The sequence below is a fragment of the Belonocnema kinseyi genome, chromosome 10, assembly GCF_010883055.1.
Source record: "Belonocnema kinseyi isolate 2016_QV_RU_SX_M_011 chromosome 10, B_treatae_v1, whole genome shotgun sequence".
Taxonomy (NCBI): domain Eukaryota; kingdom Metazoa; phylum Arthropoda; class Insecta; order Hymenoptera; family Cynipidae; genus Belonocnema; species Belonocnema kinseyi.
In genome coordinates this window covers 34,105,130-34,125,158 of record NC_046666.1, presented here as the reverse complement: position 1 = coordinate 34,125,158, position 20,029 = coordinate 34,105,130, and the positions used below count along the sequence as shown (strand labels likewise).

Sequence of the window (20,029 nt, the reverse complement as noted above, 5' to 3'; positions counted from 1 at the left end):
AGCTTTCTATGTAAATCAATTCAGTTTCAAACTGGTTTCTTTTAAATATTTGTGAAATATTACTAAATATTAAATACTTATTCTTTTTCTACAGTGAGAAATTTCAAATTAAATGGGATGAAACTTAAATAATTTAGACTCACAATATTTTTAATTTAATAAAAACCTTTCAATATGACTATATTATTATGGACTTATTTTTTATTTGAAAATAGTAAAACGCAAGTTTACATTTTTAATGGCTAAAAAAATTAATAGAAATAATATGTTGATAAATTTATTTATTAAATTTATTATAAAAAATAATATAAAGGAAGACCTGAAACTCTGAATTAAAAATATATTATTGATAAATCATGAAAATTTTTATTTAAAAATAAAATTATCGGAATAAATTATATATTAATTTAAATTCTTAATACGAGATTCGGATTGAAGCAGTTACAATCTGGAAATTCTCACATTTTGAGCGGATCTAGAATTGCTTGGTCAAATTAATTATTGTTCAGATTTCTATATTTAGAGTACATTTCCATTTTAAAAATAATTTATGTATTTATATTTACAGTTGATAAAATAAAACTGTTTTTAATCAAAAAGTTTCAACTTCAAATCACAATTTGAAAAAATATTTAAAAACGGTTGACATCAAAGTTGGATAACATTTTTATTCTAAAAATGTTGTAAAATTCCTGGTCAAAAAATAAATTCACTGTCATATCCCGGTTTTTCAGCTTACCCGGACCAGCGGCCACCCTGTTTTTACTCACACAAGTGAATTTATATTTAACATAAGAGATAAATTTTCAACCGAAAAGAAGTATTTTTAAACAATGAGAATAACTTTCAAAGAAAAATTAATATACTATTAAAAAAATTGATATTCCACAAAAAATAGTTTTTTTTTTTAAAGTACGTAAATTTTCAACAAAATAAATGCATTTTCAATTAAAAAATACAAATTTAAATTCCAATGGTTAAAGTTTGAAATAAAAAAGGTCAATTTTCAACTCAACGTAGAAATTTTACATTTTCAGTTGAAAAAATTGACTTTGAACCAAACTCATAAACTTTCAACTAAAATATTGAATTTTTAACTGGAATATTTGAATTTTATACCTATCAAAAAGATGAATTTTAAACCAATAAGATTCATTTTCTAAAAAAATAAGACTTTTCCACAAATTACATGAATTTAAAAAAATCGTTTAATTTCTAAATAAATAATATCAATTTTCAACCAAATAGTTGAATTTTCATCCAAAACACATAAAATTTCAACCAAAAATAGAATAGTTGAATTGTTCGTAAAAAATCTAATTATTAACCAAAAAAATCGGATTTTCAGAAAAATAGTAGTATTTTGTTGAAAATTCGTATTTTTTGGCAGAAGATTAATCTTTTTGATGAAAATTTAAATATTTGAATAAAAATGTATGTAGTTTGTCAAAAATTCGTCTTTTCTAGCAGCTATTTCGTTCAAACTGTATGTATTTTTTGAAAATATATGTATTTTGTTGAAAATTCGTATTTTCTGACAAAAAATTATTCTTTTTGGTTTAAAATTTAACTATTTGGTTAAAATCTTTATGTTTTGCCCAAAAATTCGTCTTTTCTTGCAGAAAATTTAATTTCTTGTTTGAAAATTCCACCATTTCGATAAAAACTTTTGTATTTTGTTGAAATTGTTTAAAATTTCAACTGTTTAGTAGAAAGCTCACCTTTTTTATTAAGCATGTAACTGTTTGTTAAAAAAAATTGATCTGTTTTAAGTTAAGAATTCAACTTTTTTTTTAATTCGTGTCTTTAGATTCAATGCAACTATTTTTTATATGAAATATTGAAAGTAAACTAACCGCAGACGTTCTTTCAGAGGCTTGGCTTGTATATAATCCAAAGGCAAAAAGGTTTCTGGCTCGAGAAACTGCTCCTTCAAATGCTGAATGCATTGCCTAGCTGTCTTTTCTGTATCAACAACGATGGCTTCCATATATTTCCCAAGAACTTTTGTAACAGCGACATTGTATCGTTTATGTATCGGCTCGCACATATTATACATTCGATCATACTGAAAACAAATACAAGAAATATTTAAAAAAATAAAATATAATATTATTTTTATATATTATATTATTATATTATATATAAATTATTATTGTTTAACATAAAAATATAGAATATTAATAAACATTACCAAATTCTTAATATCAGGGTGGCAGTTTTAATCTAGGAAAAAATTTGCCGGTTCGCAGAAATTTTTCACGCTTATTTAAAGTAAAAAATTCAAACTCTGGAGGGTAGCAACTTTTTAATTTTCAGTCTTAAAAAATAAACTGCAAATTAAAACATCCGAATTAAACCTCTTCTGAATTTTATACTTTAAAAACTAAATATTTAAAATATTTAAATTAAAACGCTTAATAATTTACAAATATAAAATGAAAACTTTAAACACTTTCCAATTGAACAATTTAAAATTGAATGCCATTAAACTGCAAAACATTACTTTTATGAATTGAATAGTTTAAAGACTTAAAAAATTATAAGTCTACGCTAAAATTTGCAATGCTCTCTTAATTGAATAATGAATCAACACTTTTTATATTAAATGTTAAATTATTTTAATTTTAAGTCCTAAAACAATAATAATTGCGCAATTGCCCTTTAAACATCAAAAATTTTCAAATCTTTTTAAATTTCCTGAGGTATTTTAAGAAAAGTTTGGTTTTATCTTGAAATCTTTCAAAATCTTTAAAAAGCTTCAAATATTATTTTCTTGAAAATAATTGTTCAGAAGAAAGCATCATTTTCAATTTTCCTAAGAATTTTAACCAAATATTTTTTTTACCTTTCAAACTGTTCAAAAAACTTTTAAACTTTTTGTTCAATATCTTCAAAAACCTACAGTTTTTGTTAAAAATTTTGCAATCTTTTCAAGTTTTAAATTATAATACCTTCAATATTTTCAAAACTTTTAAATGTCTCTTAAACTAATTAATTCTTCGAAATCATGTGAAGTTTGCATGTAAAATAAATACATGGAAAAGTAGAATCATTATTTATAAATTTCCCTGGAATGTTAAGAGACATTTTTTATTATATTAAAATATTGTTAAAATCCTTGAAAGGTTTTCAAGTTTTAATTCAAAATCTTCCAAAATCTATATTTTGTTTTTAATTTTTTGAAATATCTTATTGTTTTAAATTAAGTTTGAATCCTTGCAAAAATTCTAAATATCTTTTAAACTTACTCATTTTTTGGAAATTAACAATTGTCCGATTGTTATTTACAAATCAAATTTGTTCAAAAATCTTTTTAAATTACCCTATTATCTTCAGAAAATTGTTGCAGTTTCTTAAAAACTTAAAATCCTTAAAAAAAACTTCAAAATTTCATTTCAAACTATTTATTTATGAAGTCGAAAGTGGGTTTTCAATTTCTTGGAATCTTTTTAGAGCTGAAATTATTTTCAAATTTTCAACGAAACTTCCAAATATCTTTAAAAATTCTTACAAAATTAAATTGCCCTAAAATCTGGGAGATTCGATTTTGGCGATTGTCGAAATATTTTGATATTTTTTCAAAAATTCCCTTGAAATTAATTTTTCAGAATAAAAAACAATTTGCAATTTTCCTAGGAATCTTAACAAAAAATTTTATTCTTTCGAAATCTTTTTAAATGCGTAAAAAGCTTCTAAATTTTTTGTTCAACATCTTCAAAAATCTACATTACGAAAAAAACTTGAAACGTTTCAAATCTTCTAAATATCCCTTAAACTCTGTCAATTTTTTTAAGCTTAATAATGGTTCGATTGTTATTTATCCATCAAAATTCAACAGCTCCTCTTTCGAAGTACTAATGTTGTAAATAGAACAATTAATAGTTTAACGTTTAAACTTTAAATTTAGCTCTCAGGAAATTTCAACAGTTCCTCAATTAACATTTTTTTAATTGAAAGGGTTAAAAATTGAATATTTTAAACTGAAACAACATCTGAATAGGATTTTCAAATTGATAAAAGTATTTAATTACGATTCTATTAATTTGAAATTAGTTAAAACTTTTAAATAGTTTATAAAATTTCATTTGGACGCCCATACGTGTTTATTTTAACAGTTTAATTTTTAAAAATAAATTCGGTAAAGATTTTAGACGTACGTATTGTAAACTGAATAGTTTCATAATTTAAAATGTTAACAATTAAAATTCCCAGTTTCACGGTCCAGCGCACAGTGGGGAATAAGTACATTTTTTGGTTCAAAATACGATTCCGGCTGAACGTGTGGACCAATTTGGATGTTTTTTTAAAAATCTGATAAAATTTCAAAGAAAGTTGTCGAGTCTGATTTTTAATTTAATTTTTCTATTTTTTTATAAATAAATAAAACAAAAATGGCAATTTTTTCTATTTGAAATTTCCGGTGCTCTTCAATAACAGGAAAATTGTTTTAATCGCCAAAGTTTCATGGATTTAAATTATATAAAGATATTCCATCATTATATAATAAACAAAAAACATTTTTATAAACTAATTATTTGTTGAACATGTGTTTTCTATAATTTACAATAATTTAACGTTTTTTAAGTTATATTGCGAGAAATTTGAATAGAAACAATATTTTAATGAAAGAAATTTCTCTTAAGGCTATTCTTGTTAATATTATAAACAAATTTATTAAACAAATGCATTATTCAGGCATTTTTCGTTAGAAAAATTCATTTTTTTCGATGAAAATTTTTTTTAAATTAGGAACTTCATGATAATTTCAGAAAAATTCATAATTTGTTATAAATTTTATGATTTTTAAAACAAATTTAATAAACAAATGCTTCAGTTGGTCATTTGTCGACGGAAAAACTTGTTTTTTCAATGTCAGTCCTTTTAATTGGGAACATTACGATAATTTCAGTAACATTCATAATTAGATGATTAATTTTATGTTTTTTCAAAACAAATTTAATTAAAACATGCATTATTCGAGCATTGTCGACATAAAAATTCGTTTTCTTTTTTTCGAAGACAGTCCTTTTAATTTCAGAAAAAAAGTTCTTTTTTTCATTCAGTACTTACAGTTGGCCAACACAAGAGGGTTTGAATACAAGTAATGATTAAACAATATATTTAATAATTGTTATAAATAAATTCTGTAACATTTTTTTCTGAAATTAAAAGGACTGACTTTGAAAAAAAAACGAGTTTCTATGTCGACAAATGCCCGTATAATGCATTTTTTAATTAAATTTGTTTAACAAAAACATAAAATTAATCAACTAATTATAAATGTTATTGAAATAATCGTAAAATTCCCAATTTGAAGGACTGCCATAAAAAAACTACTTTTTCCGTCGACAAATGCCCACATAATGCATTTGTTTATTAAATTTGTTTAAAAAACCATAAACTTGATGCCTTAATTTTGAATATTGCCGAAATTAACATGAAGTTCTCAATTAAAAGGACTGACATCGAAAAAAAAAAACGAATTTTTCGTTAACAGATGCGCGAATAATGCATCTGTTTATTAAATTTATTTAAAAAAAAAAAAAAAATTATCAAATAGTGATGGATTTGCTAAAATTATCATGAAGTTCCCAATTAAAAGGACTGGCATTGAAGAAAAAAACACATTTTTCCGTTGATAAGTGCTCGAATAATACATTTGTTTATTAAATTTGTTTGATAAAATCATAAAATTCATCAACAAATTACGAATGTTCTGAATTTATCATGACGTTCCTAACTTTAAAAAATTGAAATCGAAAAAAACAAATTTTTCTGACGACAAATGCCTGAATAATGCATTTGTGGATTAAATTTGTTTTATAATATTAAAAATAATAGACTTAAGAGAAATTTTTTTCATTAAAATATTGTTTACATTCAAGTTTCTTGCAAAATAACTTTAAAAAATGTTAAATTATTGAAAATTATAGAAAACACATTTTTAACAAATAATTTGTTTATAAAATTTTTTGTTGCTTATTGTATCATGATGGAATATCTTTTTATAATGTAAATCTATGAAACGTCGGTGATTACAACAATTTTCCTATTATTGACGAGTACCGGAAATGTCAAATAGAAAAAATTGCCATTTTTTTCGCCATATGTATTTATCAAAAAATTGAAAAACTAAATTCAAAATTAGGCTCGACAACTTACTTTGAAATTTTATCAGCTTTTTACAGTCTCATCATTTATGATTGAGGAAGTATTAGAACTGTCCGAAATTTGACACCAGTTTTTCAACGGATCTCAATGTTTCGAGACCCCCTGAACCCGAAAATCAAGTTTTTACGATGGCGTCTGTTTGTCTGTCCGTAAACACGATAAATCTCGAAAAAGGAACGGATCAAATTCATCTTTGGCACACTTTTTTTAGGCTCTAAAAAAAAGGACGAGTTCGTTAACCAGCCATTTTTGATAAAAATTCAAAAAGTGAGCGCATTTTGAAAATTTTTGTGTCCACTTTTCTTCCGAATTTAAAAATTCTATGTACGGATATTTATAGTATTAAAAAGGAAAAACAATTTATCCGTATGACTTTTTTCTATAAAAAGAAAATTCTCCGAGTTAGAGCAATTTCAAAATTTTTTAAATCAACCGAAAATCAAAATTTTAAGCCAAAAAATGCATGGTATGAAAAAAAGTCGCAAAAAGAAAAACACTGCTTTTTGAAAGCCCTACAAGATTATCATAAAAAATGTTTGGATTTTCTTGAAAAATCGGAAATTCAAATTTTGATTCCACCAAAAATAATGAAAAATCAAAAATTCCATTTTGTGTTCAAACTATGTAGGATAAGAAAAAAGATGAATTAACAAAAATTGTTATCCCAAAAAAGATCTACAATTTCGTTAAGAATCAATTTTTTATAGGACGCGAACTTTTTGTTTTATTCGTGATATACATTGAAAATAAAAAAATAAAATAAAAATGTGTGGAAAAACGACGAAATAAAGTTTCATTCAAGCATTCCAAAAGCAAGGAATAAATATTTTTGTTTAAAACATCCAAATCGGTTCACAGGTTCAGCCAGAATCGTATTTTGAACCAAAAAATGTACTTTTGTCACTCTAAATAAATTAAGAAGAAAAAAAAATAAAACAAGCTACTAGAATAAAAAACAACTACTTACAACTCCAGGAAATAGTTTCTTGAAATTCTCCACAATTTCCGTTTTCTTCTTGGTCCTCGAAACCTCATGCTTATCAACCTTCGCGTCTCCAAGCTGTTCAGAAATGTTCTCAAGTTCTCGTTGCAAATTTTGAATCTTATCTTTTGAAGATCCAACATCGCATTGCAAATCTCCTCTCATTTTCTTCTGTTCCTCCAAAGCAGCTTCTGAAGCTTTAATGTGTTCTTCCAATTTCTCAACGCGCTTCATCGCTTCATCTCTCAATAGACTTTTTTGCTTGATTTTATTCTCTATCTCCGTTTTCTTCCTGCCTTCATTGTCGAGTCTGTCCTGGTCCGATTTCTGTTCTCGATTGATGGAATCGAGCATTTGAAGATACCTGGCTGATTGTTTTCCAGCTTCTTCTTTCAACCGATTATACTCGTTAACTTGTTCATCTTCAAGCTGAACGTCTCTTCCTTGCAGCAGAGACTGACCAGCAATGCTTGCCTCGTATTCAGCCCTAGCTTCTTCCACCTTGCGAAGTTCCTCCTGCAACTCACTGATGTCCTTCTTATGAGCTTCATCAGCAGTTCTGGCTTGAGTCAAAGATTTACGAGCAGATTCAACTTTTTTCTGCATATGGGCAACGCGTTCTTTTGCTTTAATAAAAGTTGGCCTCTTCTTCGTGATCTCTGCTTCCATTTCCCTGATGTCTTGTTCAATTTTTGCGAGTTCACGTCCCAGCTTGCCCACATCTTTCTTCTTCTCTTTCACAAACTCCTCAGACTTTTCTTTCTTCTTCTCAATCTTTTCCACCTCGTGTTGTTTCTTCTTCAGCAGGTCCTCCAGGTCTTCAATTTCTTTTTCATTGTGGAATAAACGGAAGAGTTGGAGCTCTAATTGTTTTTCGCCATACTCTTCCTTCAATCGCTGATACTTCTCGGCTTCTTCTTTTTCGAGTTTCGCTTCCTTCCGCTCGGCGGCGATTCCTTTCTTCTTTTGGTAGGAAAACTGAGTTTCTTCTTCGGCTCGCAACATTTCGATTCTTAGTCTTTCGTATTCGGCTTTCAGTGCCCCGGAATTACTGATCTCTTCAAATAAAGCTGTTCTCTCTTTAGGATTTTTCATGGCAATCGATTCTACAGCGCCTTGGAATACGAGAAAGTTTTTAGCCTTTACGTTTATACCGAGATGTTCTAATTCATTTAAATAGGCTTGACTGGTTACAACTCTTCCGTTTATGCGATTTTCGGAGGAAGAACCTTGTACTGACCGCATAAAACTCTTTTCTTTACCATCTTCTAGTAAAAATACTGCAGTCACTGACGCACTAAGAAAAGAAAATTTTAAATATCAGTCTACTGAAATTTATATCCTTTTTTGCAAATAAATTTTAATTGTTCTAATAAATTTCCAAATACGTTTTTGGCACAAAATGATTATAAAATATTGTAATTCAGGGTGCAGAATGACCATTTTAATCAAAGATAAAAATTCCTGGTCATTTCACGGTACGCAAATATTTTTTACGCTCAATTAAATTTAACAAATCGAACTATGAAGCTACAAAAATTTCCATTTGCAGTCATAAAAACTAAGCTGCAAATTAAAGCATTCAAATTTAATTTTCAACTTTTAAAACTTTCTAATTTTATTTAAAATTAAATGCATTTAAACTGCCAAATAACATTTGTTTAACTTTTATAAATTGTACAATTCAAATATTCAGATTCAGTTCCAAAAATATAATTCCACGTTAATATTTTTAATGCTCTAGACTGAAGAATCAATCAATGAATTTAATGATTTAAAAAATTGTATTATTTTGAGCAATTTTAAGCTAGACATATTAAAAATTGAACGATTAAATTTTTTATAAACTGAACACTTCTTAAATTAAAAGTTAAATTACTTTTATTTTTAATAGTTTTAAAATCTTTAACATTTTATTTCAAAACCTTGAAAAATACACATGTTGCTTTGTTTTTTCAAATCTCAGATTAAAAAAAAAATACTTAACATTTTTGTTTAATTCTGAAAAACTAAACAAATTTCCTTAAAATCTTCCTCTTTCATTTTAATCTTTCTAAATTTTTAAAAATATTCTCTTAAAATAAGATTTTCAAAATAAAAAATCACTTTCAACTGGTCTAGTAAATTTTTTTTATTATTCTGAAGCCTTTCAAAATTTACAAAAATTTCTAAATTTTATGTTTGAAATCTACCAAAATCTATATTTGGTTTTAAATTAGGTCGTGGACCATTTTCACCGTAATTTTGCTACGAATAATCCGATTTTGTCAGTAAACGTAGACATTTCGTTTAAATTATTTGAAATACTTTCAAATCGTAAATTATTTTTAATTTCTTTAAAACTTCTAAATATCTCGCCAATTATGATAAAATATTAAAAAATTATTCTTATTAATTTTTTCAATATTTCTCTTCGTCAATTTTTTTAAAGAAAAATAGGCATTCAATTGTTATGTACACATAAAAGTTCAACAATTTTCCTTACAAATGAATTTTTTTTTTAAATATAACAATTAAATTTTTAACATTCAAACTTTAGTTTCTTGTTTAGTATTGAATGTTTAAATTATAATTACTGGTTTTTGATTAACAGTCATATATTTCTAAATATTAAGTAATATTGTTCTTTTTCTTCATTAAATAATTTCAAATTTAATGGTTTAAAAATATAATATTTTAGACTGAAATAATATTTGAAATTTAATAAAAGCCTTTAATTATGAATATGTTATTTTAAAGTTATTTAAAAATTGAAAAGTTTATAAAATTCGAATGAGGCGCTTACATTTGTTTAACTAATAAAATATTTACCAATTAAAACATTTTATTTTTTAACGTTAAAATCTGGAAATTCTAAAATTGTGAACTGATTCCGAATCATCTTGTAAAATAATTCACTTTTGAAATCTTAAAATACAATTCGACTTTGAAAATAATTAATTTATATTCACAGTTGATCAACTAAAAATGTTTTTTTTTTATATCCAAAATCTTCTATTTTAAACGCATCTAAATCTTAAGTACTAAAGTCTTTCAAACTGCATTTAAAAAATTCTTTGAATCAAAATGTAAGCTTAAGAATTAAAAAAATAAAATGGAAAATTTGAAAAAGATAAAAATTTAACTAATTTAATTCATATATATTTAGTATTTAATTTTTTGGGATTATTTTTTACAAATGTTTTTTTATTGTGCTTTGATACTAATAAAATTAAAAAAGACGCAAGGAATAAAAAAGAGAAGGAAGGGGATTTGGTTGGTTTCCTTCTCATTATTCTTTCCTATTTCTTATTTTTGTCAAAAAAAAAAAAAAATAATAATTTTTTTCTTTTTTAAACAAATTTTTGACTTTTCAAATTACAATAGAAACATTTAATGGTGATCATCCAAACTTATTTTTTAGGTTCTTAGTTTTATTTTCAGTAATTATGCGAATTAATTTAACTAATTATTTAAAAAAAGATTGCAATGAAAGTTCGGCAGAATTTTTTTCTAACAATTTGTGAAATTCCCAGTCAAAAAATAAATTCACTGTCATTTCCAGTTTTCATAAAATTCCCGGTCATTTCCCAGTTTCACGGTCCAGCGGCCACCCTGAGGATGTCTACTGATCAAAAAGCTGTATTTGTTTATCGAATTTATTTGAAAAATAAAAAAATTGACATTTCGTCTTAAAAAATTGTACATATTATTTATTGTCGGCGAATTTTTGATAAATTTTGTTAAAGGAATAAGGTGTTTCGAGCAGGAAATAACTGATATGTGCATTTGTTTATAAAATAAACTATTACTCTGGGATTTTCAAAAATTAATGTATTTTCGATAGCCCTTTGATGTGATACTTTTTAAATTTACAAGAATTATTAATATTTCAAACAATTTTCCTAAAAAATATCTGAGTTTGACTATTTTACAGCGAGTAAGCTCAACTTTTTGCGGTAAGTTGTGAATTTGTTTATAAAATGGTTTGTAGAATGAAACATTATTATTCGTTATAAAGGCAACATAAGCGAAATATTTGTCCAATTTATTTTAAAAAATGGTTCTGTTGAAAAAAAAAACGAAATCTGTCAGTAAAAAATTGTCGAAAATTCGTCTTTATTAATTAATTTAATTGAAAAAGTTAACCATTCTTATTAAGTATTAAAATGCCACTCTCCTTAATGTTTATAACTAAAATTATTAACAAAGACCTTCAATTAAGAAAACAGGTTTTTTCGAAATTTAGTAAATCTTTTTACTTTCGCGAAATTTTCTCGTACTACAAGCCATCATTTATTCATGGAAAAATATATTGTTCAAAAGACTATGCATAAATAATGGCTCGTCGTACCTGAAAATGAAAAAAGTACAAATTTTTGTCCTATTTCAAAAATGTATATTAAAAAATTTGAAAAAAATCAATTCCGGTGATTAAATATTTATGTTTATAACAATTTTTATAAATAATAAATCAAAAGAGTTTATGAAGAATAAAAAATGTTATTTGTTAACGGTAGGTGTAAATTTCGCGACAGTTTTAAGGAGAATTATGACAATGGTTGACTTGGACGATTTTTCATTATCAAATGAAAACTCTAGAAGATTTCCTCTTCAAAATATAAATTTTTTGAGAAAAATTCACGGAGAGAAATCTTCATTCGACCAAAAGGTTACAAACGGTTTATTTTATTAAATAAGTGCAAGAGGCATAAAAGTTTTATTTTTGTTCAGCGATTCTAAAAATGATTTTATACATTTTTTTGGTAACAAATAATGAAATTGTTACAAAAATTATTTAAACAAAAACTGACCAGGGTTTCGGAAAAATAACTTATATATTCCTAAACTGGGAAAATTTTTCTATCTTTTAAATAAATTACTTTTTTTTACAAAAAAAGTTCTGAACTCCCCTGATTTTTTTGTCAACTTTTCACTCAGCAATATTTAATTCAATTTAACAAACATAATTGTTTAAACAATGTATGAATATTTCAAATAATTTTATTCATGAATATTGCTAGAAAGTTGCGTTTTCCTGAAATATTCTATGTTTTCTCCATTTTTCAATTAAAGCGAGGTGAAAGTTAATCAAATTGATCAAAAATAATTGTTGAAGCAAAATATTATTGTTTATAACTAACTTCTCCTATAGTAATGCTAGATAATTGCGACTTTCTAAAATTTTCTACTTTCTGACAACTTTTCACTTAAGAGTGGGATAATATTTAATTCAACTTAACAAACATAATTAATTAAACAATTTATTATTATTTTAAATCATAACATCATTGAATATTTCTAGAAAGTTGCGGTTTTTCTGAAATATTCAATGTTTTATTGGACAAAAAAAATTATTATTGTATCAATGAAATTTAAAAAATCGAAATCTATTATAAGCATTTTTCCATTTAAAGTAATAAACAACAAATTAAATTTACAAAATATAGAACTTTTATAAATTATAGAGTTCAAAGATTCAGATTAAATTAAAAAAATATAAATCCACGTTAACATTTGCAATACTCTAAATTAAAGAATCAAGCAATGAACTTTAAAAATCTTCAAAATTATATTTTTTAAAGTAATTTTAAGCTAGACATATTAAAAAAATAAAATGTTTTCAACTTAACAATTTTTTTAATTAGAAGTTAAATTATTTTCATTTTACATGGTTTAAGCAATTAAGCATCCTACAAAAACTTAAAAATTTTATTTCAAAACATTGAGATATCTAGAAGTAGTTTTATATTTTTCCAAATTTAAAATCATTGTTGAAATTTTTTCGAAACGTTTAAATATATTTTTAAATCAATTGAATTTTTCCTACAACTTATTATTTATTACACTTATTATTTGTAGAACAAATTAGAGTAATTTTAAGAGATATTTAGAAGTTTTGTAAATATCAAAATTAAATTTAGAACTTGACATGATTTCAAATCATTTACACGAAGTTCTTAACCTGAAAAATTTGGGCTATTCATACCGAAAATTTGGTGCAAGTACGCACAGCCGAATTTAAAACAAAATGCAGATTTTTGCAGATATCAACCAAAAAATTTATAAAGTTTTTAAGAATTGTGAAAGGCTTAAAAAGAATAAAAACGTTTTCTTAAGATTCCTAGGAAAATTGAAAATGATTTTTCATTTTGAAAAATTATCATAACAGGAAATTTAAAAAGATTTTAAGAGACTTCCAAAATGATCAAAACGGAACCTGGAAGATTTTAAGGATATTTTTTTTAATTTGCAGGATTTTCCAAAAGTTTTAAGAAAAATTCGATTAATTTAAAAATGTATTTAGAAATTCTAAACAAAAATCTTAAACGCACTTTTTTTCAATTACTTGAAGACATTTTAAGTTTTTAATTAATTTTGAATCTTTTCAAACTACGAAATATCTCTTGAAATTACTCAAATTTTGTTTACAAATAATAAACAGTGAAATTTTTAATGGCTAAGAAACCTAATAAAAAAATATATTAATTAATTTATTTAATTATTAAATTTAATATAAAAAATCATATAAAGGAAGACATAAAACTTTTAATTGAAAAAATTTAATTGATGAATCATTAAAATTGTTATTTAAAAATAAAATTATCGGAAGAAATGATATTATATTAATCTCAATCCGTATTAAGACTTTCGAATTCAAACAGTTACAATTTGGAAATTTAACAATTTTTAACAGATTTAGAATCGTTTTGTCAAATCAATTATTGTGCAGTTTTTTATACTTTAATTATTTACAAAACTGTTGAAATCAAACTTGGGCAAATTTTTCTTCCGTAAATTCGTAACATTTCCGGTCAAGGAATAAATTCACTGTCATTTCCCGGGCTGAGAAATTTCTCGGTTTCCTAGTCCAGCAGCCACCATGGTTTTAATATAAAATTCAAGTTTATTTAAAAATAAAACAATTCAAAAATTGTTGTGCTTAAAACTGTATCTAAATTTAAATTAGCACGCGTGGCAATTTTAAATAATTTTTGTAACAAGCCTTTATACCAAAATAAGTTCTAATATTTTTAAATTATGAAGGCTTCAAAACCAAACAAAACAAGTCCTGAACTCTCGTGAATTTTTGTCCACAATTCACTTAGATCGAGGTAATAATTAATTCAAGTTAAAAAATATAATTTTTTAAACAATTTATGAATATTTTAAATGTTATATTCTAGTAATGCTAGAAAGTTACGTTTTTCCTTAAATATTCAATTTTATAAAAATCTTTCAATTAGAGCGAGGTGAAACTTAAGAAAATTGAGCAAAAATAATTAATTATAAAAATTATTACTACTTATAACTATCTAATCTTAGATAATTGCTAGAAAGGTGCAAGATGCAAAAGTTTTATTTTTTATCAAAAAGTAATTTTATAATTTTTTAAAACTAATTTGTTATTAATTTTTGTGGGAAATTAAAAAAATTCAATTTTTTGTTAACAAATAATTAAATTGTAGTAATTAGGGGACTTTTTTTTACCTGCTAAACAAATTATTTTTTGAATTTTTAATTTCGAAGATTATAAAGAGTGACATTACAAAATTCAACAAAAGTAAACATCCGAAAAAATTACCTTCGTGCAGCCGGCATTCCAATGGACGCTCCATGAATAAGTTCATTGAATCTTTTTACTCGTAAACTGCTTGTTTTTTCACCCATAACAAAACTGATAGCGTCCATAAAATTGGATTTTCCTAGAAAACATCATTTAGGTCAGAAAACACATCCATATTTTGAAAATGAGAACTCACTTGAATGAAAACACTGGACTTGAAAGATAACCCACCAGATCCATTCGGACCAACAACAGCCGTAAACGGCTTCAGAGGACCGATTACGAGTTTTCCTTTGTAGGATTTAAAGTTGTCCACTTCGATATGCTTTAAAACCGCAGGCATGGTTAAAAGATGCCTGGGAAATCACAAAATTCAGAACAAAATGTCACCATTCGCGCCATAAAATCTCAACCCAGACCTGCCAAAAATCTGGCAACAGCCACAAATCCACTTTGGATCAGACAGTCTGCTTTGGATAACTTTGGATTTTGGTTGTGTTTACGTTTTACCGGCTCATACCAGATAATGGTCATAAAATTACCAAAGTTACACCATAGATGAGGTGGGAGTTTGCTTATGCCCTGCATTTGATTTGGACTGACGGCCAGACCAGCAATTCGCCGATGGGTACCTGTGATCGCTTCCCGCACCACTGGGCTTCTCCCCTCTTGCGCTGTTGGCGGGAAGCGTGGTGCGCATGTAACGTTGAGCGCGGGCTAATTTAAAATAAATAAATAAAGTATTTTCTCTTGTTACGCTAATTGTAGTTTAATGGTATAGCTATCACATGAATAAAATAACATTCCCCAAATAAAAAATAAACAAATTGAATTTTAATGATTAAGGAGATTTTACATAGCGTTCCGCAGCTTACGGTAAACGCTACAATTACGTGATTACGTTTCTGCGCATACTCTGCGAGTTTAGCGTTAACGTTTTCCGAATTCGGCGTTTGTTAGAGTAGGGAGAATTTGCATAGCGTTTCGTAGGATACGGTAAACGCTCACATTTAGCGTTTACCGTATCTTACGAAACACTATGCAAAATCTCCCTATTTTATACATAAATTAGACGGTATATTTATTTTTTCAAGGGAACTTATTACTTTATTTAATAATACACCGGGAAGACTGCAAAATTTTGAAAAATAAAATTCCCGAATAATAAAATACCCGAATTATAAAACTCTTGAATAATAAAATTCCCGTATAATCAAATTCCCTGATTGCAAAATTCCCGGTTTTTAAATTTCCCGAATAATACAATTTCCACATAAGAAAATTCCCGAGCTCTAACATTTCCGAATAATAAGATTCCCAAATTAGAACATTTCTCGAATAATAAATTTTCAGAATTAGAAAATTCCCAAATAATAAAATTTCTTAATCAGAAACGTCGCAAATAAAAAAAATCCTGTATTACGAAATTCCCGAATTATGCAATTTCCTAATAATATAATTCCGCATAATAAAATTTGCGCATAATCAAATTCCCGAATTATAAAATTGCCCGATTGGAAAATTCCCGAATTTGAAATTTCACGAATAATAAAATTCCAGAATATTAAAATTTCCGAATAAAAAATTCCGGAATTAATATATTTCCGAATGATAAAACTTGCCGAATTGGAATATTTTTTCGAATAATAAATTTCCTGAATTAGAAAATTCCAGAATAATAAAATTTTCGAATTGGAAACATCCAGAATACCTAATAAAATTCCCGATTCACAAAATTCTTGAATGATAAAATTCCCGAATAATATTTTTGAATTATAAAACTCCCGAATAATAACATTTTTGAATAATAAATTGAATTATGAATCCTGGAATAAAAATGTTTCTGAATTATAAAATTCCCGAAGAATAAAATTTACGAATTTGAAATTTCACGAATAATAAAATGCCCTGATTAAAAAATTTCCGAATTGGAAACTTCCCGAATAATAAAATTGCCGATTTATAAAATTCTTGAATAATAAACTTCTCGAATGATAAAATTCCCGAATGATAATATTTCTGAATGATAAAATTCCTGAATAATATTTCTGAATAATAAAATTCCCAAATAATAACATTTTTGAATTATAAGATTCTTGAATATTAAAATGCGCGGATTGAAAAATTCCTTAATAATAACATTTCTGAATTACAAAATTCCCAAAAAATCAAATTTCCGAAATTATAAAATTCCCGTGTGATAAAATTTCCGAATTATAAAATTACCGAATAATAAGATTCCCGAATTTGAAATTTCCGAATTATACATTTCTCGTATTATTAAATTTCCGAATAATCAAATCCTCGAGTTATAAAATTCAATGATTGCAAAATTCCTGAATTTGAAATTTCAAGAATAATAAAATTCCCGAATAATAAGATTCTGATTTGGAATACCCCGATTGATAATTTTACGAATTTAAAATTGCACGAATTGGAAAATTCCCGAATTATAAAATTCCCTGATTGAAAAATGCCCGAATTGGAAATTTCCCGGATAATAAAATTTGGATTTGGAAAATTCTCGAATAATAAGATTCCCGAATTGCAAAACTTCTGAATGACAAAATTCCGAATTATAAAATTCCCGAATTGGAAAATTCTCGATTAATAAATTTCCAGAAATGAAGCATTCCCGAATAAAATTTCCGAATGATAAAATTCTCGATTAATAAAATCTCATAAAAAATGCCCGTATTATGAAATTCCCAAATTATACATTTCCCTTACAACAAAATTTCCGAATGATCAAGTTCTCGAATTATAAAATTCCCTGATTGAAAAATTCCCTAATTTGAAATTTCACGAATAATAAGATTCCGATTTGGAATACCGAATAAAATTTCCGAATTATAAACTTCTCGAATAATAAAATTTCACGATAAAAAAATTCCCGAATTATAAAATTTCATAATAATAAAATTGTAGAATCGAAAAAATTTTCTCGACTAATAAATTTCCCGACTTAGAACATTCCAGAATAATAAAATTTATAAATTGGAAACTTCCTGAATAATACAATTCTCAATTTATAAAATTCTTGCATACATTAACGAATTTAAAAATCCCCGAATAATATTTTTTAATTATAAAATTCCAAAATAATAAAATTTCTGAATGATAATTCCCGAATAATAAAATTTGCGAATTGGAAAATTCCAGAATAATAAAATTTCCGAAAAATAAGATTCCCGAATTGGAAAATTTCCGAATTGGATCATTCCCGAATAAAATTTCAGAATAATAAAATTCCAAAGATATAAAAAACTAAAATTTTGTATAAATAACAAAATTTAGTTGTAATATAATGTCAATTGTGATAATTTGATTAATTTTGTGAACAGTGGGTAAGATTTTCGTTCTGAATTATCTAGTATTTAGTCTACAGGAACCAGGGACAGAAGAAAGGAAAACTGGTCGCATTTTTCGCAGACTTTAAGGCAGCTTTCGACTCGATGAATGGGAAAATTTTATGGGTGGCAATGAAAAGAAGTGGAAGGTGACAAATATGAGAATAGGGGAACAGAAGGGAGAGGAGTTTTGGACAGGGAGAGGTCTCAATAGGGTGTCCGCTAAACTAAGGCTAAGACCGTTGTTATTTAGCATATTGTAGAGTCTAGAGATCTAGAAGAGAAAATGTAGAAGAAAGGAAACGGGGATACAGTAGCAGGAAAAAGAGAATATACTCTTTAGCTTCCGTGGACGACGTGGTGCTCCTAGCAGATAATGAAAGTGAAATTAACTTGCTAATGAAAGGATTCGAAGAGTATGTGAGAGAGAAAGATCTGACAATGGATGTGACGAAGATAAAGGTAACATGTTTCAGGAAGAGAAAGAATGAAGTGAAGTATGGATGGGCTCAAAAGGACTCCATGGTTCGTAACATGGAGATTCGTAACCAGCCCCATGACCTGCTCGTTGGAGGGCCTATTGTTCCGTCCGAGTCGAGTGAAGTACAGTCTTCTTCAAGGTACAGTGCCATGGTGAATATGAATGTGGTGCAATGAGAAAAAGAGACATTGGAAAGAAAAAGAAGAGGCAGTGCAGAGCAAAGTAGTGTTAAAATTCGATCAATTATAAATTCAGACTTGAAGTGCAGGGCAAAGCAGTGTTAAAATTAGCCGGACTGAATATTATTTAGTTGAGTATGTTTGGAGAAATATGTTCAACAGCAACGACGAAATTTTTTTGAGCCTTTCAGAAGCAATTAGATACTTCTATCCTCAATGAGGTACTAGAGCATTTATTTACTTGGATATTTTTATTGATTTTTTTATTGTTCTCATCCATGTTTTTTTGGTTTCTGTTACTTTGTACTTTTGTTCAGGATTTACAGCAAAATTGAATCTTATAAAAGCTACAAGTCTGAATTTAAAATTGATCAAATTTGAACACTGCTTTGTTTTGCACTTCAAGTCTGAATTTATAATTGATAATATTCTAACACTACTTTGCTCTGCACTGCCTCTTCTATCTCTTTGTAATGTCTCCCTTTCTAATTGCACCTGCTACTGCTTGCTCCATGGTCCGCATCCACGTTCGCTGTAGCTAGTGTAGCTTGTAGAAATGTAAAAGACTGTACTGCCGGGACTCGACTCAGGCGGAACAATGGGCCCCCAACGAGCAGTTCAAGGGGCTGATTAAGAACCATGGAGTCCTTTTAAGCCGGAAATGATGTACAGGTGAAAAAAAGTATGGAAAGTATGAGCAAGGTGATGGGTTAAGTGTGAGGGATTGGAAAAAGAAGATTCAAAGAGGACTAGAAGATGAGAGCATCTGGAGCTGTTCGGAGGTGATATTCTGAGAAAAGAAACAGCGAGAGAAATTGGTGATAAGACAGGGAAAAGGGTCTGGAGTTTCAAAGAGAAACTTATAAGAGTAGTAAGGGTAGCAATGTTGCAATAGTATACATGCAGGAAATACTGAATAGAGAGAGGAGAGGTAACACGGGACATTCAATAAGGTGGGAGGAAAAGAGATGGGAAGTTAGAAGGTAATGAAGAATTTTTGACAAGGGGAGGGAGTGGAAGAAAGTAGAGGGGAAAATGAGCAAGAAACAGGAGGAGAAGAGGTAGGAAAAGATTATGGAGTCAAAATGCAATAAGTGATATAGAATGGTCCAGACGGAAAGGGTCCTAAAATATTTATGGAAGTTGAAAAAGAAATTGTGGTTCAGGATAGTACAATTCAGAATGGGAGAAGGTATTAATGAGTGTAAATATTGGATGAGTGAAGAAATATGAAAATGTTTAGGGTATGTGGCTATGAAAGGGAATGGGAAAGAGTGTGGTAGCGAGAGTTAGGTGGATACTAAACGGTTGTGGACA

The 20,029-nt window shown here is 27.0% G+C and overlaps 1 protein-coding gene across 1 annotated transcript in view; it reads right to left on the bottom strand.

Annotated features, from left to right (window-relative positions):
* Positions 1 to 15,273, bottom strand: part of LOC117181855 (structural maintenance of chromosomes protein 1A-like) — a 45,382-nt gene extending 30,109 nt beyond the window's left edge. The window contains exons 1-4 of the mRNA XM_033374860.1: positions 14,934 to 15,273; positions 14,721 to 14,841; positions 7,142 to 8,453; positions 1,857 to 2,068 (exon numbers count right to left, since the gene is read on the bottom strand). Of these exons, the coding sequence (XP_033230751.1) occupies positions 1,857 to 2,068; positions 7,142 to 8,453; positions 14,721 to 14,841; positions 14,934 to 15,045 (1,757 nt within the window). The 5' untranslated portion in view covers positions 15,046 to 15,273. The remainder of the gene's footprint in view (positions 1 to 1,856; positions 2,069 to 7,141; positions 8,454 to 14,720; positions 14,842 to 14,933) is intronic.
* Positions 15,274 to 20,029: the final 4,756 nt, after the last annotated feature.